At 39.5% G+C, this 25,756-nt stretch overlaps 1 protein-coding gene and 1 long non-coding RNA gene across 2 annotated transcripts in view; one reads left to right on the forward strand and one right to left on the reverse strand.

Annotated features, from left to right (window-relative positions):
* Positions 1-15,870, reverse strand: part of PIK3C3 (phosphatidylinositol 3-kinase catalytic subunit type 3) — an 81,820-nt gene extending 65,950 nt beyond the window's left edge. The window contains exons 1-6 of the mRNA XM_072860074.1: positions 15,681-15,870; positions 13,637-13,825; positions 12,957-13,100; positions 10,594-10,723; positions 4,423-4,509; positions 2,826-2,921 (exon numbers count right to left, since the gene is read on the reverse strand). Coding sequence (XP_072716175.1) covers positions 2,826-2,921; positions 4,423-4,509; positions 10,594-10,723; positions 12,957-13,100; positions 13,637-13,825; positions 15,681-15,748 — 714 coding nt within the window. The 5' untranslated portion in view covers positions 15,749-15,870. The remainder of the gene's footprint in view (positions 1-2,825; positions 2,922-4,422; positions 4,510-10,593; positions 10,724-12,956; positions 13,101-13,636; positions 13,826-15,680) is intronic.
* On the forward strand, positions 15,766-22,223 carry LOC140651037 (uncharacterized). The gene is made up of 3 exons (XR_012042226.1): positions 15,766-16,069; positions 19,807-20,160; positions 22,086-22,223. It is a non-coding gene; the product is annotated as an uncharacterized lncRNA (long non-coding RNA).
* The last annotated feature ends 3,533 nt before the right edge of the window (positions 22,224-25,756 follow it).

Consider the following 25,756-nt stretch of genomic DNA (forward strand, 5'->3'; position numbering starts at 1 on the left):
CACAATGGTGACAAAAAAAGTTGTGTGTGTAAAGTAGGAATAATTCATCTATAATGGTAGGTTTCTGGAGGTGAGGGAGAGAACCATTTTTAGGAATGTCACTTTCAACTACAAAAATAAAAGAGCCAAGAGAACAAAGCTGTGCAGTTAGCACCTGTGAAAAGTACAACATGTTCTAATGTCAAAAGCTAATGGTTAATAAAATGTTTCAATATTTTGATCATATTCTATCATGCACTCCAGAAAAATATTTCCTTGATTTCCACAGAAGTCAATAACTTTGTTTTGTTTCATGGAGGAATCTGACACATTGTAGGTTTCATTCCGATTTGTAACACAAGGGAGTTTTGTAATAGTAAGGTCCTCTACAATAGCTGGTTCTAGGATAAGTGTATAGAAGCACTACGAAACAAGCTATTCTGAAGGCAAAAAGACTTGGAAAGGTGGGGAGAGGTCCCATGGTCAACTACAGTCCACAAAAAGAAATGCTAAAGAGCTAACCTAGATATCTGCCTAAGGGACAGTTTCACCAAAATTACCAAAATTCACCAAAAAAATAAGGAAAAAAAAAAAAACAAAAACCAAAACAAACAAAAAAAACCCCCAAAACACACACACCACCACTAAGAAACCCCAAACAAATCCACCCCCAAAAAACCCCACAAAAACAAACCGCCAAACCACCACCCCAAAAAACACCAAACAAAAAACCCCCACAAAAAAACCCAAAAACAAAAACACACCCACCCACCCCCCAACACACCCCACATGTTTGCCTCAGACTGTGGGAGGAAACGCTACGTGACAAGTGGAACTGCTATTTCCTCCAGAAGCATTACAAAGCCAGCTACCACTATATGGGGTATGAGAATAGAGCGTGGACATCCGCATGCATTATTTTTGTATGATATCTACAAGACATAGCTCTTACAAGGGCTTATAAAATTTCTTAAACAGCCACTCATTTACTACTACACCAATTTGAACAACAACCTTATGAGCTTCTTCTATAGTGGCATCTCTGTTAAAATATGTTCTAAGACTCCTGTTGTTAATAGTTTCAGATATCCAATAACACCTTTATTCAAAAGGCTAGATTAATAGCATTTAAAGAGTTCTTTTTTTCAAACATTTACAAGCTTTAACTTGCAACAGATCATACAGCCAAGGCAGATTCTGATTGGTGCCTTCTCAGAATTTCTTCTGCTTTTTGTGGAATCCTGTGGAATCCTGCTTTTTGCAATTTATTACTATATTTTTCACTACTTTCTTCAAGAATCTTAAGTTTGATCACAGTTCTTCTGTCCAGATGAACTGGTAATGTTGTCACATACATAGAAATACTTGTAATCTATTTTTCCTTGTATTAACCTTTTATGTACTGAATTACAGATTTTTTAAATTCTCAGAATAGATGCTGCTTAAAGTTAGTGCCTCTGGTATCAACAGGTTTTTCTACCGTCCTTCTCTTTCCCATAAAGCTGCATTACTCAGTAACTTTCTGACTTCTTATGAATCTAAACATGCTGAAAATTAAGAGGCAATTACTGACAAATTTTTTTGAAACCAGATTACAGATATACTGCTTTTTCTATTTCAGTGGGTCTTTCCACAATACACAGGTCCATAAAAGTACTGATAATGCCTTCCAGTGCCACAGTTATGTCTGTTAACCCTTCATTTCATTAAATTTGAACTCAAAAAAACCACTGAAGGCACTGCTTTGGAGATCTCTTCTGTAAACAGAAGAGATGCAAGACATTCCAATCCATAAGTCTTTTACTTAATTGACTTCTGTTGTGGTTTAGCCCCTATCAGCAATTAAGTACCACACAGCTGTTCGCTTACCCTCCCCCCGACCCCCAGTGGGATGGGGGAGAGAATCGGAAGAGCAAAAGTAAGAAAACTCCAGGGTTGAGATAAGAACAGCTTAATAATTGGAACAAAATAATAATAATAAATTGTAATAAGAAGGAAAACAACAAGGGAGCAAGAGAGGAGCAAAACCCAGGGGGGAAAAAAACCAAGTGATACAACCGCTCACCACCCGCTGACTGACGCCCAGTCCCTGAGCAGTGATTGCTACTCCCCGGCCAACTCTGCCCAGTTTATACACTGAGCACGACACCATATGGTATGGAATAGCCCTTTGGCCAGTTTGGATCAACTATCTTGGCTGTGACCCCTCCCAGCTTCTTGTGCACCTGGCAGAGCATGGGAAGCTGAAAAGTCCTTCACCAGTGTAAACACCATGTAGCAACAGCCACACATCAGCACGTTATCAATATTATTCTCATACTAAAATCCAAAACAGCACTATACCAGCTACTAGGAAGAAAATTAACTCTATCCCAGCCAAAACCAGGACAACTTCCAAATTATTTTCAGCATGAAAGACTAAACTTTTATATTTGTTCATTTTAGAGAAAATGTTCACCAGCAGAACTCCAGTGCAAAGTTTCAATAACTTACCTTCTATAAAGTTACCAATCAATACAGGTACATTTCTTCCTGATAGAAGACACTATTTTACATACAGCTACTCTGAAAGTACTGATGGATGACTGAAGGAACCATATATCAAGAAGTTTTTAATCACTCACACTTATTAAATTCTGTAATCTTGAACTGTATTACACGAATGATTGACTACTGCAATCTTGTTGCATCTATACTATTTGATTTGTTTGTACATAAACAGTTGCTACTAACAGCTGTCTGCCACTATCCTACAGCAGAATATTGCACCTCAACAGAAACATCTATCTGTTTTAGGTGCATATGTTGCTTTTTAAAGAAGACCATAAAGCCTGCAAGGCACATACCTTTTCGTAGTAAACTATTCCATATTCTTTATCATCACACTTGACGCAACGGAACTCAATCATCAAGTACATAAAATTAGAACTTCGTTTTTCCCTCTGAGAAGAGAACCACCACAGATATATATGATATATTAAAGTACATCAATCTTCAGCATTCTCATCACAGCAATTACCCTACTTCCTTTGTGCTGTAACTGATTAATTAGATTATCAGTTGTTGTAGCAATTATTCAGTTAGTCTTTTCATAGCACTACTTGAAACCATATCACCTTCTTCCTGACGTTTTTACTTCCTTACATTCACACTTCATGATAAACAGCCACATGTAACAGATAAAATCACATTGTTTTCATCAGTGGCTTGCAACTGTGGACTAAAGGTCTTTTAAAAGCCAATGAAGAATAACCAGCTGACAGCTGGGATTTTTGTGCATTTTCTTGTTTTGGGTTGTTTGTTATTTTGGGGGGAGGGTTGTTTGTTTAAATCATTACACACAATTACACATGTCAGAGTCAAAAACCAGAAGACACGAGAAAAAACACCACACTGCTTCAGATAAAACCATGAAAGAGACAAATTAAACTTGGACTACAAGATTAGATTTGCAGCTCATTCACTTTCAGAGGAAGACTTGCTTGTGTATGCATTTTTGAAATGCTTTACCTAGAAAAGTGCTTAGAATTTTAAAATCTACGTGGGAAACAAGAAAGAAGTTATGTATAACCACCATCAGGAACATATATTTAATTAAAAAATAAGCATCACCTTTAATAATGAGCAACTCGAGTTCATTTAATGCATTAATAACAGACTGATTTTCCAGAACAGGCAAAGTGGTTCTGCATTTAAGGCACAGCTCTAGGAATCAAGAAGTGTTAGTTTTCTGTATTTTTACAGGAAGAGGGGAAAAAGAACAAGAATAGGCTGAGTTCTCAAAAAAAAAAAAGATTAATAAGGGTTTATAAAAACAAAAATTTAAGCTCAAAAAGAATCTGATTCCCTGATGTCTAATTATGAATAGGACAACAAATCTCAGAGCGCAAAGCAGAAAACAAAGGAGTTCTGCTGTGCAAGATGAATATAATCACTTAACAGGTTTGGGGCAATTTTGCTCAACGAAGGTTAACACCTCATTCCAGTATTTAACTACCAGATTTTTTTTTTTTTTTTTAATTCATTCAGATCTTACAAGTGTTTTTCCTCAGTGCCCAAAATCAAAACCAGTAAAGCTGAACAGGTCTAAAACCAAGGTACAGCCTATAGGTCCAAAAAGCTTCCCATCACAATCTAAATCCTAGAGTTAAGGTAGTCATACCCAGCAGCATTTGTTCCAAGCTAGTCTAAATTATTAATTAATTCTCTCTTCCATGATCAAGTTCACTTGAAGCTGACAACCGGTAAGACAGCTGTCTTTTCTCATTACTGCCAAAGTAAAATCAACTTTGGAAACTTAAAGAATTATTTTTCCTTTTATAATATACACTGGTGTTTGAAGAAAAATAGGACAAGTGCTTTGAGTTAGACTCTTAAGCAAGCAAGCATTCTGTATTAGCAAGATCCAAAAAAACATTACAAATCTGATGTGTGATGGCCTACCTCATTGATCATTTCTATTTCTCTAAAGGTCAGTCTGTCCAGCCAGTCCACTTTCACCATATGACCTTGCCGATGAGACTTGGTGAGCTGCATGAAAACACCAAATGATAATATTTAGATTGCTGGGAACAAGAAAAAGTCATCATTTTACAGAGACACTAACATAAAGTCAGGGGAAAAAAAGTAAAGGAACTGGAAAAAATGCTTGTACAGTACACTCACAGTAGATCCTTGTAAACAGCTAAGCCATGCCATAAAAATAATTCTAGTATCTAAAACATCAGTCATGGCAAAAACTAAAACCACATTCCAAGCACATAATCACTGAATTTTTAAACACTTTAAAAATAGGAATCTATTTTTTAAGCAAAGTCACATAACAAAAATATTTAGGTTTTTGTGTTACTAAGTTTCATATAGTAAAACTTCCCAAGTCAAACAAAAAGAAGATATTTCAAAAAATATTCAAATTGAAGAATTCTGCCCTTGTTAGCCTTACCAAAACAAGTTCTTAGATTGGGACTTAACACATCACAAAAGGTCAGCCAAAGACTTAGTCACAGCAAGCCACAGACAGCTTGTTCTCCCTTTCTTTTTAGTCATCTGAAAAGTAGTTCAAGTTTTACTCCTACACCCTCATATTGCTGTAGTAATAGTAAGGAAGTTGAGTTGTTTAAAGGACTACCTAACAGTAGAAGACAGGAAGAGATATGAGCCATACTACCTGTAGTTTCAGATGCACTGACACACAATAGTTTATGAAAAATGCAGCAGAAGATCACACAAATATGAACAAGAATCATGTTTTCAGCTCCTAAGAAATCACAAGTGTTCCTCAAAAATTAGTAACTCTCACAGTGTGCAAGAAGAGATGCAAAGGGACTAAAAGACATCAAGTTCTTTCATGTTTCAAAGAAATCAGTATCTGTCTAGAAAACGGCTAGTGAAGAGACCCTCAAAATTATTCCTGTTAAGGGAAGGGTTACAGCTACTACTTCATCAGCTTTGTTCTGTGGTCAGCCAGCCCACCCGCGAGCACTTAAATTTGAACAGGCCATACAACCACACCAACTGCCACTTCTTGCCCAGCTGACAGCTAGGGGAGAGGCAATACACGAAGAGTACTAGGACAGCATATGAATGAAACATATTGTATGTAGGAGAACACAGGATACATAACAACATCTTACTTCTTCCATACAGAACTGGAGATGAGGTTACTACAAAAAAAAAAAAACACAGAAGACTTAAGACTTGCTATATGCTGGGAGTTGTCTAGGTTGCAGTTTGTCAGATACCTGCACTAGACTTCCAGTAGCTCACCACACAGACACAGAGAAAAAAAAAAAAAACCACTGTGAAGAAAAAAAGGTTAAGAGTTTGCACTAGTAATACTGTTTCATTATTCTTGCTCAAATCCCCCGTAAACTGATGTCGTAGCAGTACGGCCACAAGTATTATTGCACACCGAGGATGACCTGGGCTAAATACAAACCCCATCACGACGTACTACAGAAAGAGCATCAACTGCATGCCCATGTACAGATCCTGACAGATCTGCAGAGTAAATACATGATGAACTCACAAGAAGCCAAGCTTCAGAAATTATGCAGAATCAAATAGCTTTTTACATCTTTTAAAGGCAATGCTGACATAACAGGCAAATAATTCTCTAGCCTCCAAAAGAATGTACACAGCCATTAAAACCATTAATGAAATGAAATTTCAGCATTCTGCAGTCTCCCTCCAGGTGCTCTTGCATCAGTGGAACTGACCTGCCAAAGATCAACTGGTAAGCATTTATCCTTGTCTTTCAACACCTTGATCAACTGCCCCTTCATATCCAACAACAACAGAGCATTTTGCTTGTTCACTTTCCACAAAGTGACATCTTCCTGTTTAAGACAAGTTGGGTTTTTTCTTCCTCTTACTCACCTCCTCAGAGTTTAATTTGGTGTTATGGTCTAATAACACTTTGGATACTGGTTCCTAACACTAAGCAAGAAACGAAACTCCCAATTTAGTTTTCCTGGAAACAGTTTATGTCAGAAAGAGCTGGAATACACTATAGCCCACACCATGGTCTCTGCGCCCTCTCAAGATCTGAATTAAATTTTAAGGTAGATTACTTATGAAAGCAAGCATGACATTTAGCTCTGAATGCAATAACTGCTCATTTCACAAATATGTTATCTAATTCAGCTTTTCTGATTCTTGGTTCTGACCAAGTCTACTAGAGATGAGGTTTAAAATTTTCCACTTAATATTAATCCTCAACTACAGTTATTGGCTCTACCAAAGTAAAGGACTGATCAAAAGCAGTCACAATTTAAAAAGCAGTCAAAAAGCTATTCAACTGGGAGGAAAATCCTGCGTGCCCCCCCCTCCCCCTTTTTTTTAAGCTTATTTCCAGATTTGCTAGGAACTGATCATTTCAAGAAGCACTAAATAGTAAATTAGCTATCAGCATTTGATGGTCTTTGTTCTGAACTCATTCCACGAAACACAAAAACATAATCCCATAACGACTATGAGATTGTTTGCTTAAAGCAGCTGATTCACCTAACATTTCTCTAAGCTCTAGACTACTGTATAGCTTGACAGAAGTAGTAAGATTTTAATGGAAACTTTGGAAGACCACTGAAACTTCTAAGAATTAATTAACTCCGTTCAGTATATAGTAGGGGCTTTTTTCATTTGTTTTGCCTCCAGTAAACTCTGGGACAGCTGATCTTCAGATTAGCTCAATAAATTTCAGAAACTTAACAGCAGAAAAGGAAAAGGAAGGGCAGAGGGCGCAAAGCATAATCCTTAATAACATTTCAGGATGCTGGATGTAACCAAAGTCTTTTTGGTTACATCCAGAAACCCAGTCTTTGGGTTCTTTCAACTTATCAGCAAGATTGTAAACAGGAGCACAGTATAGTAGTAATTTTTTGCTACCTTATGTTATATTCTGCAGCCAGTTCATCAAATTCTATCTCAGCAATATTACAAAGACAGAGTGTGCCAGGACTATACTAAAAGGATAATACAAGACTTGGCCTTTGCCTCTTATGTGACAATAATATATACCAAAGGTAGAGAACCAGCAGCATGCAGACCAGTTATAACGCAGATGCTGTTTCAGGCAGGCTGGACACCATCACTTAATGCATTCACAAATGTCCTACCTAGTTCACAGAAAAGGTCTTCTCATTCTCAACAATGAAGAAATTCACAGAAAAGGTCTTCTCATTCTCAACAATGAAGAAATTCCTTACCTTACATATCCACCATTTTAGCCACTTTAAATTACTCCCTACTCTTTTTTTAACAAAAATATTTTTTCTTACTCAAGGTGGCCCTCTTATTTCTACTACCTTAAACCAATGCATCAAAATTTTCAGAATACCACATATTCACATCCAGCATTGATACACAGATTTAGGATAGCACTTATCAAAGCCTTGGCAAAAAAATGTTATTTAGATACCTTGGGCACAAATTCTTACTTTATTTTCTTGTACGCTGCACTAGAGAATAAAGAAAAAAGTCATTCTGTATGTTTTAGAGGAAAATTATGAATCTCTTAAACCTACAAAACTCCCTTACAGAGAGGAAAAAAGTCATAATACAGCAACTAGTTAGGCCTGCATACAAGACCCAGAAGATCTGCAGGCATATATATACACATGAAGAACCATTCTCTTGGATTAATATTTAAAGCTTAAAGTAAGAGAGAAGCTAGTGCATTCCCTTCAGGGAAAGAAGCATTTACATCATCTGCTACTAAATAAGAGGCATCCCTTTAGATATATCCCACCATTGCTATTACGAAATTTCATACAGCCAGCAGAAGGGGTGAAGGAAATTAATGGATCAAAAAGAACTTGAGTACTTTTTGTTTAAGTAGAATAAATTAACACACAAGATGGGACAAACATCTTAATTAATGAATATTAAAAATTTTAGCTAGCAAATATTAAACATTAATATTTGAGCACACTAAGGTATTCCACACTCTTTCCACTAATATTCCTTTGTACAGGAAAAATCTTGCATTCACAATGACCCTCACGATGCAAAGCCATGCCTTTTTCATCAGTAGCAATTTTACAAAACACATGAATGTTGCTTGTAGGAGCACAACCATATGGCACCTCACCATGAAATGAGAGACTTGCCATAGTATCAATTACTTAATGTAAAAGGATGCAACTCCTCCAGCAGCTAGTCACTGATTTTATACAAATTCCCTATAATAATAAATACCACACACACACAAACTCAGAGGCATGTCAAGAAAATAAAAAGTTATCTTTTAGATGGAGAAAAGGACCTTCAGCAAGCTTGTCTCAAAAGTTACTTATTATCTGGAAGACTCTAATTTGACCTCTGGTATCAGACATCAGTCAATGGCATGACACTTATAAATGGTAAGTCTGTCCAACAAACAGAAAAACACCAAACCAAGAATAAAGAAGTACACACAAACTCATCTTGTATTTAATTAGTCCTACTCCTCTTACCTATATTTAAATATACCTTCACCTACAGTAGCAGTTAACATCAGGAGGCATTCAGCTACTGATGAGTAAGTCATAGAAAAACTGAAGCTGATTGTGTTCAAACAATGGTTATTTAGGAATGATACATCACAAGAACCTCATCTGCTGTGTAAACAGCTGTGCAAATGAAAGCTCTCAGACACACTACCCAGAAATCTTATTCACTTTGCTAGCATCTGATGATAAAATGTGTTTATAAATGAACACAACAAAATATCAGTGAAAATACTCTCATCTTTCAGAAATTATTATCTCCCAAAACAGCTTTCAGAAGAAAAGAATGGTGGCTGTGATGTTATTAACTTTTTATTAGCCATTAACTAGAACTCTCAATCAGGATGTGAAAGGAGAATTCCCTCCTCCTCCTCATAGGCTTTGAGCCCTCATCTCCCATATGCCAAAAGAACAGGCTAGAACAGACCCGGGTATTTTAAGACTGAAATACTCTACATTATTTGTATTTCTTGAGCTAGGGAGCATAAGAGAGTGAAGGGAAGAGGAGAAAAAACACTGGTAGGGTATGGTCATGTTTGAATAACAGAACTAACATGAAAGGAAAGGCCTACACTCTAAAACCCTTTCTCAGAGACCCACTGCGTACATCATGTAACCATTTGATGAGTTATAAAGAAGCCTTGACATTTAGTGTCTGTCTACAGAGCTTCCTTAGGCTAGAGGGGATTTATTCTACTATGATCAAGAAATGGGGAACCATCACTGACAGTAAGCTTTAACAAGTTTTCCATTATAAATTCAAGGTGAACTAAACTAATAAAAGACAGATCATAAATGAAAGTTAGTTTATTGCTGTGATAAATCTCTAGATGAGAAAATGGACATATTTATGGCACTGGACCTATCTTTCACTGGGAGTTGCACAAAGGTGTGGATGAAAACTAGGATACCAAGATTAAGAAGAAAGCACACCGAGTAAGTGGGTTGAGTGATTTGCCAAGCTTTGGGTAAGCTTACCTGAAGAATGAGAGATCAGCTAGCAAAACAGTTCAAGAACTAACATCTACTGATCAATTCCAGAAATAGTTTTGATGGCAAATATACACTCTGCCATCAAGCTGGGAGAAGAAACTACTAATATACAGACATACTCATGAGCTTAAATGAACGAAACTTTGGTTAATTTTTGCAGTTCTACTCAAATTCCTTCTAACGTAGAGGTATGTCATACACATCTAAACACTACACCAGACAGCCTTAAATCTAAAGGATGGCTACTAAAAGAAACTAGACCGTCCTCACAAGTTACTGTTAGGAGCTGTTCTTACTGAACCTGATGGAATTTCAGCTTCAAGCATCTTCAAGGCATATTCACATTTTTATTCTTTACAAAGAATTAGGATGTTAAGTTGTTACAACAGAATGTTATGTATTTTAAAAGGTATTTATATGTTCCCTTTTAAAAAATACTTGAGAAGCAAATGAGTATGATCTAGTTTATTCATTTGTAAAAATCCTGTGAAATATCTAAACAATCAAAGGAAGATAGCTTTCACTAAGAAAACAACATAAGAAGCTTGTCTTCATTAAAACCTGTCTTCATTTCACTCCAGTGAAAGTGCAAGCTTTTCATATACATCTTAAAGGTTACATGCTATTCCATCACCTTTGCCAAGCGGCTCATTTGATCTTCAGAGACTGTGCTGCTGGTTCTCCCAGGAGTTTTGGTGGGCTCCGAGCCATCAGCTTCTACGTTGGGCCAGACTTTCAAATCATGCATTCCTTGACGAAACATACTGCAGGAAAAAAAATGCAGAATCGCTTCAGTAAATTCAAAATAATACAGCTGTCAGGAATCAAAGTACAGCAGCAGCTGCAAGAAAATGAAGTAGCTTCCTTTGCCAAACCTGCAAACATGCACTGCACCACGCATAATTTAACTTAACTGCAGAAGTGCCTTGCACCTTGTGCCCTCTACGGCCTTCATTTTTATTGGCACACAGAGTTTAGAATAAGTCTGAGATAACTTATTTGGCAAGTGGAAGAAAAATGGGTAATTCCCAAAGTCAGTGAGGTGGTACAAACACCGAGGACAGAGCTTGACCTTCATATTTTTATTATTTGTAATGAAGCAGAAAGTATTCCTCTTGACTTGCAAATTATAATACTGACTTTAGGTCTGGCAGTCTGAAAAAAATTGAACTAAAAAGCTACCTAAGTTTCATTTGAAGGTCAACTGATAAAAAGCAGCCTTCTGAGCTGCCAAATAATAAAAAAAAACACCAACAAAAACCCACAACCCTCAACACACCATTCTCTCCATTTGTGCTTGAAATTGAATTGGTAATTGAAACTGTGCAGTGAACAGAACTTTGCAGGGTAACTGACCACACCTCTTCTCTGCAAAACCCTGCTTCCCTTGCATATTTATGCTGATCCACCTATGAAAGATGCCCCAAGAAATCAAGTGCGTTAGTTTTGCCAATAAGAGATGATCACTTAACTCTAACAACTTCAGGTAAATACAACTGGAAGGAACGCTTTAAAAGTCAACCATTAAAAATTAGAAATACTGACCAGAAGGACCATCTGACCTTGAATTTACACATCACTTTGAGAATACTACTACAAGGGTTTCCATTTACATTTAAATACAAAGTTTTGAAATTATTTGTTGCTTTCTGTCCATCTACTTCCCTCAGGCCCCACATGCTGGAAAGAAAAGTAAATTTCATTTATAAATTGTATCTTTTCCCACGAACTATGCTCTAATGCTTTAAAAACTACCAGCAGTCTTTAGAGCATAGTCCAATTGATCCAGTTCAATTTTCTGCCCTAAGACAATGTCAATCTTTTGACAAAGCAATATCTTCAATGACAGAAATATAAACTCTCTCTACAGTCATTTTCTGCATTCAAGTGTCACTAGAACAGCTTTCCTAATGCTAACCTAAACTTTTCCTGCACTTCAATTTAGCCTTAATACTTCTTATCCACTGACAAGACAAAAAAAGGCTATTTCTCCCCATTTTCCAACCCTACCTAGACACTAGGAAAGTGTTCCTACAGTCTCTTCTTCAGCCTCAGTAGTCTTTACTTCTCTTCCATCACACCTATTTGCTAGATGTTCAATTATAGACTCCCTTAGACTCCCAGGAGACAGCAACTTGCTTAAAGTCAGTTATATAGAACTGAACATATCCCAGCCAAGTGGACAAGTATGGAGAAGGAGGATACAACATTATCGCTGATGCACATACTTGTAGACTGTTCATGTATTCACCATCATTTGCACATTTCACAAGAGCATCACAATGCTGACTCATGCAAAACTTAAGATTCACTCTAAAACCCAAACCTTTTCCTCTGTTTTCCTGGGCAGCTGCTCCCCATGCTGTATTTGACCACAATCAAATGCAAAAAGTACCAGTGCCTCATACTTTTTCTTAAACTGCATCCTATTTTTTTTTCAGTCCCCTTTGCACTTAGTCAAGATCCTTTTGATGTACTGTCACCTTCCAGCACACCTGTAATCCTTCCCATCTTAGTGTTATCATTCACAAATTTACTAAAGCCACCTTCTACTGGATCACAGATTATTAATTTTGAAAACTCCTGATTTACTGAGTTACACTTTATTCCTTATAAATAATACTGCATTAACAGCCCAATTGCAAGCCAATTAAATCAATTATCTTAAGTAATCAGTACTGGCATCCATGCATTACAAAAGTATAAACATGAAGCGATTTCAGCATTTCCTACCTTAAAATCCAAGCTTACAGATCTAAGAAAAAGCCTAAATGTTGGTGCTATACAACAGAAGACCTTTTTTTACAACACTGCAGCATGTATGAAGTTACACTCAGGAAGAAATTGAGTAAATCATCTATGTATCTGACTTTTCAAACATGGAACTGTTAACCTGTTTTAAAAAAAATAAAATAAAATAAATCTCCTGTAACCACTGCTACCTTACTATTCACAAGTGAGCTTCAAATCTGTACCACAAAAGAAAAAGCAGTATACCCATATTTCCCAAAGAGTGAGACTGTTGTTCCTCCCACAGGAACTGCTTTACCAGGTCCATATACATCCCAAATGGTCAGAGCCACCTGTGCATTGCGAGGCAAGTCTGGATACTTCACAGGCAGTTTCAGCCATTCATTCCAGCTGCAGAGAAACACTTTATTAGTCATAAAACTTTAGAATTCAAGGTACTCTGTATCAGTTTATATAACACAAATTCTCCTTAGAATATGAATGTCTAAGGGCAGATGGGCTATTTTCCTCTGGGCTTTAACCACTCAAATACTTGTCTTGAGTGTGATTAAAAGGCTAGAGACCAAATGAAAAATACTCTAGCTTGATGACTAAGTACCAAAGATCAGTCTGTCCAGTAAACAGTATGAAAGTGTGCTAGTCCAGGCCCCAGAAGTTATTTAAGCAGTGAGCCATGCCCAAACACTCAAGTAACAATTTTATTACTTACATTAAAAGGTTGGTTTCGTGCTGTCAGGGCAACACTTAATAACCATACAGAGACTTGAAGAAATGTAAGTTATTTGAAGAAGACAACGGAAAACAAATCTTTTTGACATAAATAAAAACCATAGATTTATTTATACAACTTGATGCCTCGGTAACTAAATAAATGGGCAAAAATAACTAACTAAATAAAAAAAATGAAATAAAAGGCAGTCACTTACTTCCACCTAGTGCTAAAAGCTTTGTAGGAAGTTCTAACTGGAAGAGCAAGAGGCTTCCCTTCTGCAAACACCTGACAAGTTACATACAAGTCAGAGCAAGTTTCTTGATACAGTCCTGAGAACTTCAGCATTGGATCTTCTAAGAGAGCCTTGTAACTCTTCTGTTCTCTTTTCCCTTCCAGACTGCCTCTATGTGGGGAAGGAAAAAAGAAAAAAAAAAAGGGGGGGGGGGGGGGGGGGGGGAGAAAGAATAAATAAACCAAGATTTATTTTATCCACAGTAAAAGTCCTACACTATTTCCATAGCTTATATTTAGATTACCCAGTACTGAGGCTATCTCCTCACTTTGCATTACTAGCCGGTAGTGAAGCCCAAATATCAGAGAGCATGTGAAATGATGAACAAATACCGAATTTATTGTTATACTGATTAGCGGGGGGAGGGAAGAGCAGGGAAGGGAAGAATTACTTGTCTTTTTAATGGAGACAACTTCTTCTAGTACAACCTGTAGATTCTCAGACAGCGTCAAATGAGGTACCCTAAGCAGGGCAACAATGAGATGACATATGCTGCTAATATTAAAAAACCAAAACAAACATTAGATTACATGTGTTCCAAATACTACTGGGGGATGAACATGATAAGAAAAGCCTTATTTTTAAGCTGTATGAAGTATGAAACATATGACTGGCTGTGGACGCCAGTCATCTCTCAAATCAAAGCTCAACTAAGCAGACTGTGCAAATCAAACTTGATTAAATCCCTGCAACAATTTGCAGAATGCTAGTGTTAGAGTAAATCAATGGAACTTCTCAGGCCTCAGCTATACCATGATGAAAACAATCATGCATATTAAATATCTGATTGTGGATGCACATGTGAAAACAAAAAAGGAATTGTGGTGGTGATGGGAAAACACGTAAGATCAATCTTTCAGCAAACAAAAATCTATCAGTACCACAAAAACATTTCTGAGTGGATGAACAAGTTGCTTCCAAGAAACTAACATAGCACATTCCAGGATGACATACACCTCGATGCACAAAAAAATCCTAGTTACATTTTTGTTAGGCAGAATGAATTAGCAAAGAGGACGCATGCATCTAACTTCAAGTAGCATCTTCGATTCAAAAGTTAAACAACCCCCAAATAGTTAGTTTTCAAAAAAAGTGCAATATATCTTAATGTAGCAACATTAGGTATACTACGTTTTAGAGCCAGCCATGTCCCTCCTACACAAATGTAAACATCCCATTGCTGTAATGCAGAAAAATCCCGAACTTAAAAATTAAAAAATTAAGAAATGAACCAGCAAATACATCAGCACGTGATGACAGCAGCTTCAACAAGAGTGCTTGCATATACCCAGTTAGGAACATACTTACCTGTTGCAGCACCTGGATCTGCCTACAACAAAGAACCCGACTAAGAGCAACTTGCTTTCAAAGGAGCGTGCAAACAAGTAGGAAGAAGTGTCACCAGTCCATCTCCTTCCCCTAACACTGAGGAGCGAGCTGTGACACCAGCAGGTGAAAGGTTACGAGAGACATGAGCGCTGAACTGACAATCTTTGCCTTAAAACACCGCTCTGCACCACAGGACCTAAGGCCATGAACGTTTGTAACGCCTTTAGAGCAAAGCTTTACAACCCTGGCCCTGCTGCCGCCGCGGCCCCCTGCCCGCACCATCCCCCTGCCCGCACCATCCCCCTGCCCGCACCATCCCCCTGCCCGCACGGCACCGCTCAGCGGCGGGGGACGCTGACAGGGACGCGGCCGCGCTGCCTCCACCCGGCAGCCCCGAGGGAAACAGGCGGCGGCGGCTGCATCCAGGAGCTCCTGGTGCTGGTGAGGGGGAGACAGAGCCAGCACGGCCACGTAACCGGGCTCCCGCGGGGAAGCCAGGCTTCGGGACCCAGCGCAGCTCCGGTGAGCGGGCGGCCCAGCCTCCCCCAAGCCAGCAGGGACCGGGCCGCTTCCCACAAAGCCCCGGCCGCCCGCAGCAGAGCAAGGGGACGCTGCAAGCCCGGCCCCCCTCACTTACATCTTCAGCTGCACGTTGATGTCCAGGTCGCAGCTATAAACGTAATAAAGCTTCTCGGTCTCGCCCATGGCTGCCGCCGGTCCCCGCCCGCCGGCTCAGCGGCGACCGAGCCCTCCACCACAACAGCCCGCGGGCACCAGCGCCTGCCGGACCGCCGCCTGGGCCCCGCGCGCCGCCTCGCTCTGAGCATGCGCCGCCGCCGCCATCTTGCTTAAAGGAAGGAGCGGGGACACCATCGCCTCACGCTGTAGCCGCCCTTTACTAAGATGGCCGCCAGTCTAAGTCAGCTGAGTGGGAGGCCCCAAAATGGCGGCACCCACGTATCGCTCACCAACATGGCTGTCGCCGGCTGTACGGCACGGAAGATGGCTGCTTCCATGAGAGTCATGGTAAGATGGACGCTGCCCCAGCTGAGTGCGAGATGGCTGCCTGTCCCACCTGAGGGTAGAGAGGGCTGGGCCGCGCGGTAGCAGCCTCCAGGGTGATATGTCTGCAGGTTTAAAGGCACTGACTCCTGCTCAGTTTTCCAGCAGTTTACCTAGATTTCGCACTGTCTCCTCAGGCTGAAATTCTCCACGCTGCAGACGAATCCCTCATCTCCAAAACCCTTCTGTGCCCTGGAAGGCAGGTGCTACTTCTGTATATATAGGCTTACGGACTGTATACCTTATGGTTTTCCAGGGGTAGTCACACACTGGGTAATTTTAGAGTTAATGATTCTTGCTTTATGTTACTGACAGCTCTGAAGAAGACCGAGTAGAAACGGCAGTTGTCTTTTGCCACTGTGCAGCAAACACTGTGCAGTACACGGACATTACAGGTTGATCGCTGAATTCATTGTGATGATTTTATCATGAGTCTCGGCGCACTTACTTTGGGAGTATTTTTTGCTCATTTGTTATGTTTTTCCTGAAGCCTCAGCAGTCAGCAGCAGTAGGTGATCAGCGATCATCACCTAACAGAAAACAAAATTGTAAAATATAAGTACAGAGTGATTCTACATCTGACACAGGCAACCGAAAATCACCCACAACTTACATATTGTAAATAATCGTATGATTTTAGACAATTCTTAGTGTTTTGAGGGTTAATAAGGATTGCAGGCACTTTTAAGTGACAAGAATATACGTCATTACTATCCTACACTTATTCTGTCTATGTAGGCAAAGCAGCCGGAGCTGACTAAAGAGGAAGTTCATATTTTATGATCCACCACAGCCACTGAACTTCTCAGCGCTGCTGAACAAAACTATAAAAAGTGCTGTTTTGGTGTAGCTTGCTGTACACACCGCAGTGCTAGTTCTGAGGAAGCATCAAGACAGAGGTGCTCTCTCCCAGCATGCACTGCTCATATTAAAAAAAGATACTTGTCATTTGGAACAAGCATGTTCTCCTCCATTTTCGCAGCAAGAACCATTAACAGATGGATGTGGAAGGACATGTAGTCACCTAGTCCTCTTCTCCTGCAAGTCAGCAGCAATGGGGGAAGAGGCTGAAGCAGGGGAGGAACCCTTTTTTAACGAAGGAAAGACTATTTCACCTCAACACTTTTTTCTTTCCCCTCAGGTGCTGTGACCAGGAGGTCTTTTTTTCCTTTTTCTCCAAAACAACTAGGAAATTAGAGAAGGCCATGACCTAGAACCATGTATCACTAAAATTAAGCTTTTGCTTTCCAGCACCGCCAAGCTGGCGTGTGTCATGAGTGCAAAACATAATTTAAACATAATTAAATTAACAAATTCCTTTGTGTAGATGATGTTAAAATTTTTTTTTTTTTAAGTTATCTTTTAACCAGCTTTTTATATCTTAATTTGTCACTTTTTGATCACATTTATAGTTTCTACAGCTCTGGCAGCTGCCATTCATTTATTGCCTGCCTCATAATTTTTGATGGCTTCTGTTTGTTTGTTAGTTTGGTTCCAGCCCAGTTTTTTACGTAAAACCTCTGCTTTCCATAACAAAGATAAACAAATGTATTGCTCTTCTTGGCTGTGGACAAAAAATAAAACATAAAACTGTAAAAATTTAAAAGACAAATAAACCTCACAGTTTTAAGCTAAGCAATGTATATCTCTGTGTGGACACAAACGGCAAGTACATTCATATGTGTGTACCTGTTTTGGTATTATTTTGTCTCAGGAAAAATTGAATCATTTTTCAATTCATGGAATTAGTAGTATCAGTTAAATAATCTCCTCATCAATTTCACCATTACAGAGATATTTTTAGGTCATTATTCAAGTTTGGTTTATTTATCAGAAAAAAAGCTGAGGGAAAAAATTATAGAAGACCTCTGAAGCTGGCATTAAAAACAGCTTTTGAAGTGGTATATTTCCCAACTTTCTCAGATTCCAGTGTGTCTCCTAAGTAAGTAAATTAGGTCTGTGGGAGGCAAAAGAGGAGAAAAATGTTTAGGAAAGACATTTTTGACAATAAAATTGTAGAAAGATGCGATTTCAATCAAAAATGTCAGTAATACTACTGTCTCATATTAATAACCTTACATTTATAAGTTCTCAAATACTGCCAGAGAGGCAGGCAGAAAGAGTATTTTTCACCTTGAAGGATCCTAAAGTACTTTGGAAACGCAGTGATGAACATACCATGCATGTCTGGGAATCATTGCCTACACTACTGACACAGATCTTGCCGGAGGTGACAGATGTCTAAGCGGGTGCAGTGTCTGTATGACATGCCGCACGGCTACAACCGACATAGCATACTAAAGCTGAAGAGGGCCATTTGGTACGGAGCAGATGCAGAGCTAGATAAGGGCATTATCCCATTTACTCTCTGCTGCCACTTCTGTGGATCCTTCAGGGCACTCGGCGTTCATGGCAACATCTATACTGCTCAAAACAGCCACCGAAGGCTGTTGCTCCTGAATCAAGCAGTACGTGTGTCTCATGTACTTGACTTGGCCCCTGCAGACTGGTCCATCTGTATCCCAACTGCAATAATATTTGGTCCATCTCTTCTCTAAGCTTCAGTGACCACTCTTGTGGCCAAAAGACATGATGATTTCTGTGTTTGTTTTCCAGCTCCAAGTGCCTGATATAATGTAAGGGTTGTTTTGCAGCCTGCAGGAACGTTTTTATACATGGCATCTAGGGCATGGCATGAAGACATGTTGTGGTTGTTGAGTGTTTGTGGCCTACTGAAGTAGGGCAGGATTGTCCCACGCACCAAGTATCAAACAAGGGATGGCTGTTCTTGTATTGTCAATCTGCAGCACACCCATAAGCAAACTATCCTGGCAACTCTACTTGGGTTTCTTCTTTAACGGGACTATGTATATTCCAAAAGGGAGTCCGGGAGTGAGCTAGCACACACGCTGTACAGGCAACTGTGTATACGTGATAGCAGGAACAAGTTCTGGAAGTGAACCAGAGTGTCAAGATTGCTGATACTCCAAGTACATTGTGAAGTAAAGTCTGACCTCCATCGTGCCAACATGAGAGGGGCATCTGTCCCTTCCCTTGGGAAACAGAGAGGGACCTGAGGGACTAATGGTTTTAAATGGATTGGTGGCCTTAACGATCACCAATCTCCCTTGCTCATGGCCCAGGACCCCATTTTGGGAGGATCTGTGCCCCAGCAACACCACAGATACCAGTTTCCTGCTCCCCCACAGCTCTTCCTGGCCCAGCCATGGGCTCCACTGAGCTGACTACCACTCTTGGGCTGATGTCCTGGCCTGGCATCAGCCCATCCCCATGGGGGTGCTTGATGCCCAGGGCTGGGGCTACCCTGGCTGCCCCCCAGCCTGCCCTGCTCTCTGGCTGGGGCAGTGGGACAGGTCCTGGCTTTCTGCCGCAGTGCTGCCCAACCACCGTTCATGTAGTGCCTAACATTTACCTGAGTGTTTGGTCTTGAAATGTCAATTTAACTCAGCACATGAAAGCACTTACAAACTTTTTGAATAAATGTAGACGAAGAGAAATCTATTCTGTTTTTTTTTTTCTCATGAAGAGTATAAGAAACTGCCTAGCTACATCTAGATTTAGTTAGTCACTGATATTTTGCCTGTCTTGTAATTGGAAAACCTATAGCAAGCATGGGATCGACACTCTTCATTGCTTTACTCATGCATTAAAATCTCCCCCATCCCTTTTCTTTTTTTCAGTCTGATAGTTTGTCAGGTCCCAGAAGCCTGATGAGGTGAAGCATCGAGAGGAGTGGGAGCAGTAGAGAGCTCTGCTGCTGACAAGATTCTCTTTGGAGGGAATGGAGCTATTTTTCTTGCTTTGAAGAAAAAGTATCACTCGCAGTCCATATTCGATTGATAGCCACGGAGAAATATGCAATCTCTCAATCCTACTAAGAAATATATACTATCTTCCAGAGGACGGCATTGCTTCCTCATACACCATCTATTTTCTGCTAGTGGGACTACCACGATAAGCAAGAGGACTGATCAGTTCAGATGTTCAGCCAGGTCCCACATTCTTGGCAAAGACTTTGAGCAAGATTGCTGAAGGTAGCTGTGTTTTCAGACTTACTTTGTTTCATCTTTTCTGAATGTGGACAACTGTCCACTAGAAACGGGACTGAGACAATTAAAAACTATACATAATTCTTAGTACATCTGTCAGATGGTAGTGGTTTTCAGTTACTAATGAACTGGAACAAAACTGAATTGGCAACTGCCTTTTTTCCTTTTGTAATAACCCGAGAAAGACTTTACATAGTGGACAGACAGAAGAGAGAGTTTCTGCAGTTCAGATACCACAATAACAGGCAGGTCTTCAGAACCACAATGAAGAGGTGGTTAACACAGTGGTTATCTTATTTCCTTTAAAAATGAGCACAAATGGGGTTTAAGAAAAGTATGCAACTTTCCTTTCCCCCAAATTTGTGTTTTACATTTATTTATAGATGCATTAAAAGGTCACTCATTCGTATACTGTAGATAATGAGTAATTTGAAGTATCCATAGAATCAGAATCATAGAATACTTTGGGTTGGAAGGGATCTTTAAAGGTCATCTAGTCCAACCTCCCTGCAATGAGCAGGGACATCTTCAACTACATCAGGTTGCTCAGAGCCCCGTCCAGTCTGACCTTGAATGTTTCCAGGGATGGGGCATCTACCACCTCTCTGGGCAACCTGCTCCAGTGTTTCACCACCCTCATTGTAAAAAATTTCTTCCTTATATCTAGTCTGAATCTACCCTCTTGTAGTTTAAAACCATTACCCCTTGTCCTATCACTACAGTCCCTGCTAAAAAGTTTGGCCCCATCTTTCTTATAAGCCCCCTTGTGGGGCAATAGTTAGGTATAAAAAAAACCCCACATTAATTTGGAGTTAAATTCAAACCTGCTAGTATTGTTTGGGTCCAAAACCTGATCCTTCTCATAATTCTAGCCTTGGAACAAAGCTGTACCTGTAATGTGCTCACAAAACATTCAAATCTAGAGCATATGGGGCAGGGAGCAAATGCCCAAAGTCTAACAGTGTTTGGCCAGCAGTATATACCCCTGTAGAGAGCTGAGGCTCTCACAAGGGTGGCTCTGTGGATGCTCATCCAGATAACACAAAGCCATGCGTAAAGCACAATTGAAAACTTAGAGCACCAATAACTTAGGTTTATGGAACGAGGTTTTACCTGACAAGATTCACTTTCCAGCTGATTTTATATTTTTCTGTAATTAACAACTGTTAGATTTAGAATAGAGTGCTTTGAGGAAGAAGTCACCTAGTCTTCTACGTTTTTACTGCGCTTTGCTATTACAGAACCTAGCTCCTAAACACTACAGTAAAAGGTACAATATTTTCTAACTGTCTAGCATGTGTCAAGCCTTTTCTCAGTAATTGACACTGCCACTGGACAAGCTTTCCAGGTTCCTGTTTCCCCAACCTTCTGTCCAAGCACAATGGCATCATTCTTTGTGCTGAAAGAAACGCAGGGGTTGCAGGCATCTCTTCACATGTTCAGTCCCATCTTTTACTATTACCAGCACCAACTGTTTCAGTCTGTCTCATCAAGTTCCATTTTACAAGCAAAAAGGGTTTCAGCTCCACTAAGACCACAAGAACGTTGTCCCAAAACACTCCTGGTTAAGGACCACCTTTTTTTTTGTCCCACCCATAAGAGTCTGTTTTCACTGAGCCTGGTCCAGATTGGTGCTGCATTTCTGCTATTTTAAGGAGAATCTTCACAGTGTCACCTTGCTCCTGGGACAGATATCATACCAGTCAGTAAGCCCCTCCCTCAGTTGCCATTGATAAGAGATACAGTGGAGAAGATGGCCATTCTGGTTGGCCATACAACTCAGAGTACTCCAGAGAATAGGTAGACATGAACAGGGGTATTATTAAATGCATTCTTGATAATATTAAAGGATTTGTTCTAATCCATCAAAACAAGGTATAATTTTACCTCTTTGTCCTCTGTACTCTCAGGTTTTGTCACATTAGCTGAAGATGAAAGCACTGGGCTTCTTGCAACATTTAATTTCCATTGAAATGACAACAAAGCTGTGGACTTCCCTTTTATTATGGTATCAGTCTCTGCAATAGCCTTCTTTGAAGGAGTCCCTGAACTCATTCATCCCTATATAACTTGAACTCAATAAAGTTGCACTAGGGAAGAGTTGGGCCCATTAACTTTCGTTTTCTAATGCTGTTTAGTCAATAAGCCATATAATTCCCAAAACAAAGAAGGGGAAGGAATAATAATAATAGGAAACATGAAATGTCAACACAGCCTGTTCAGAAGGGGGGAAAAAAAAAAGCTAAAGCAAAACAAAAATACTGAGTCAGATCATCAGCTAGAGAAAATCAGTGTAACTCCAGTGAAATCAATTAAATGATACTGGATTACACCAGATGAAGATCTGGTATGTAATTTTCAGGTTTTTCCAGTTTCTTCTCCCCCTCCTCCCATCACAAAATTTGTTTAAAAAAACCCCCAGTCTGCCAGATTTTGCAAGTTCAGTAGTCTGTTAACTGAGTAAGTAAAGATATAATGAAAGCAATAAGTGCTGAAACATCACACATGCAGTACATATCTCCAGCCAGTCCAATTTTATGCCTAAGGAGACTGGCAGAGTTCCTGCTGTGATTCAAATCTTATGTCAAATTTATAAACTTGTTTTCTCCATTCTTCTCTCCTATCCCCGTGCCCCATCAATCAGAGCTTATACCTGCACAAAAGGCTGATCCATCATTAAGGAGGCAGGTTGCAGCCAAATGTAAATTTGCACTTTAAAAAAAAAGGAATAATACTCATGCTGCAGGGCAGGGTCACCCTCTGACCCTAGGCAATCTTCCTCTCAATCTGCAGAACACAGGCTAAAATAATGTGTCCGCCGAACAAGCAGTAAACTTTTCTGCTTCTGCCTTTTTGAAGATTCTTAGAGTTGCTGCGTCTGCCGGCTGACACTCTGTCTGTCTTCTAAAATATGAAAATCTCCTCCATATGCATTGAGCTCAGTTTTCTACTTAGCATTTCAAGAGCCCTAAGGACCTTCAGGGGAAAAAAAAAAACATATTCTGAATTTTCAATTTTGATGACAATTTGCTTTCCCTACAGGATGTGCAGAAACACCTTGAAAAACTTGTCAGCTGCACTAAAAGAAATGTTCCTTGCCATGGGAATGAGGGCACATCACTTTCAACTAAGTTAGTGAAAACAAGTTTGACTCTTTTATAAGAATGGGTCATATTTTCACCTGCACCCTGTGCTTCCCCAAAGTAGCTGAACATGTCTTTTAGGTTGTTCCAAATAAGAAGCAACAATAATAGCAACTTTAAAAAAAACGAAAAATGTGAGTTTTGACCATGCATCTAAAGGCAAAATTTAGCCCATCCATCCATCCATCCATCCATCCACCCATCCACCCACTTACAGAGGAGTCTATTTTCAGAGCATCCGAATACAAATAAGGCTTCAGGCCATAAGCAAAAACATTTAATTTCTTTAAAACAAGATTGTTGTAGTAGGATTCATAATTTTACCTTGTCTAGGCTATCCTCACCTTGCTTTAGAGTCAAGGGAAGGAGACAGTAACATTTCAGAGCAATATAATCACACTTAACCTTCAATAATTGTGTGAGGCTAGGATGTACCACTGTTTGCAAACCCATTTTTCTCCAAAAATTGTAAAAAGAACCTAGATGACCTACTTGTATTAAACACTGCCTTTATATGCTAATATTAAGTAAGGTGGATCCCACCCTTAATTTGAGATTTATGTGTTTTATCTGTAACCACCAGATCACTAAAGGGCACATTGCAAGGGTTAGTTCTGTAAGCGCCAGATACGTCCAAAATGTTCAGGGTGTGCTGGGGTTTGTTGCTTCCACACCACGGATGGGAGGTGCTGAGGGACAGGGAATATAAAGTTCGGTGTTTTCTTCTCCAACTGAAGTTAATGACAAAACCATCATTAACCCTAAAGGGCTCAGGAACAAGTTGTACGGGCTGACTGCTCAGAAAACCCAAGGTTACAGAATTCCGGATGAAATCACTGCATTTCAGTATTCTGGATGCTCAGTATTCAGCCTTCATTAGCTCTTGACTGATGAACCACGAGCTGAGTTAGGAACAGGGGAGATAAGCCTTCATTTCTGGGCTTGTTTTCCAGCCATTAGACAGCACTTATCTTTAATGTGAAACTCCTAGTTTTAGAGATTGGACTGATGACAATTGTTTGTTTTGGTTTGGCTTTTTTGATATTACCAGTATCTCCATGTTCTGCATGGGCTAGACAGGACTGCATGAATTCTAACATCATTTAGTATTTCTGCTGCTAATCCTGGTTTAACGTTGACACAGACAAATCTGGTATTAAACAAAGGAAGGTGTTGCATAAACACAGTAAATGCTGCCTCTCTTCCTTTCAGTGGACGCAGAAATTCACACCAGGGCAGTCAGTTAGAATATGTAATTTACGGAACAGGCTATTAAAATATTTTAAAATGGAAGGGTTCATTACAAATGCCTTCGCTAGCCTTTTGTCCAGGGTGACATGCAAATACAGCAGTGACTGATAAAGGCAGACATGTAAATGAATATGGATGTTTGCATAAACTGTATTTCTTTGCTGTTGTAGAACAAATTCTGCTCTTAGTTACATTTAAGCATCTGCTATTGATTTCAGTGTAGTTATGAGTATGCAGCTGAGGGCACGATAAATACATCTGTCCACCTATTGACTGATCAAACCACATTTTTTATTATGGATCCTATTTCCATATAGAAGTGAAGCAGGCCTTGATCTCAAGGGCAGGCTATGTGGCATCATTGCTGCAGCCTCATGACACCATATGGGTATATGCCTCACTGTAGTGGGTGCTCATATTGGGTACAAAGGGACTGAAGTCCCCCATGCCTTTCTGGAAGATACCGAAGGCCAGATGGACACCAGCAATTAGAAGTTTGTTATTTTCTTTAAAAAGATATTTAATAAATAGTCTAAGCTCAAAAAGCAAGTTGAAAACTCATAATCAATTTTGTCATTCTTGCTTTTCTTTCTTATTTGTAGGAAAAAATTAATCACTTCTCTCCCACCCTCTGATAAGACTAGGCTTTTGCACTCTATTAACCCCAGGGGCTAAAAGATAGACTGTTTTCTAACAGGTGAATTAGTGCTAGATAGCATTACCACAAATGCCAAGTCATTAAACATGTAATTGGAATTTTTTTTTTTGTGCTATCTTAACTTTTCTACATTATAAAGGATCTTTACAAATTAATGACAGAATATGAAGCTGCCCTGAGAGCTATTTGCCCATTAAAAATAGGCATGAAAAACTCCCATCCCCATCACATGAAGAACTATCCCACCAATTTCCAATTACTTCTGCTACTGACAGTTCACTGGACTGTTAAGTTATATTCTGCACCATGCTGCTTAATGTGGTTAAGTCAGGCAGGTATTTGCTACTCTTCTTTTTTTCTTCTTCTTACTTCTAATTTTTTTTCCCTGATTGTGAAGCAATTAAGCTATGTCACTAATGAAAAAGCAGAATTCTAGTACTACAAAGGCACAGTTAATTTAAAGATGAATCTCTGGCAATAACTAAATAAATCCTCATAGCACCCTGGTCCAAAAATGTTTCTGGAAGTT

This window comes from Ciconia boyciana, chromosome 4 (genome assembly GCF_034638445.1).
Source record: "Ciconia boyciana chromosome 4, ASM3463844v1, whole genome shotgun sequence".
NCBI lineage: Eukaryota > Metazoa > Chordata > Aves > Ciconiiformes > Ciconiidae > Ciconia > Ciconia boyciana.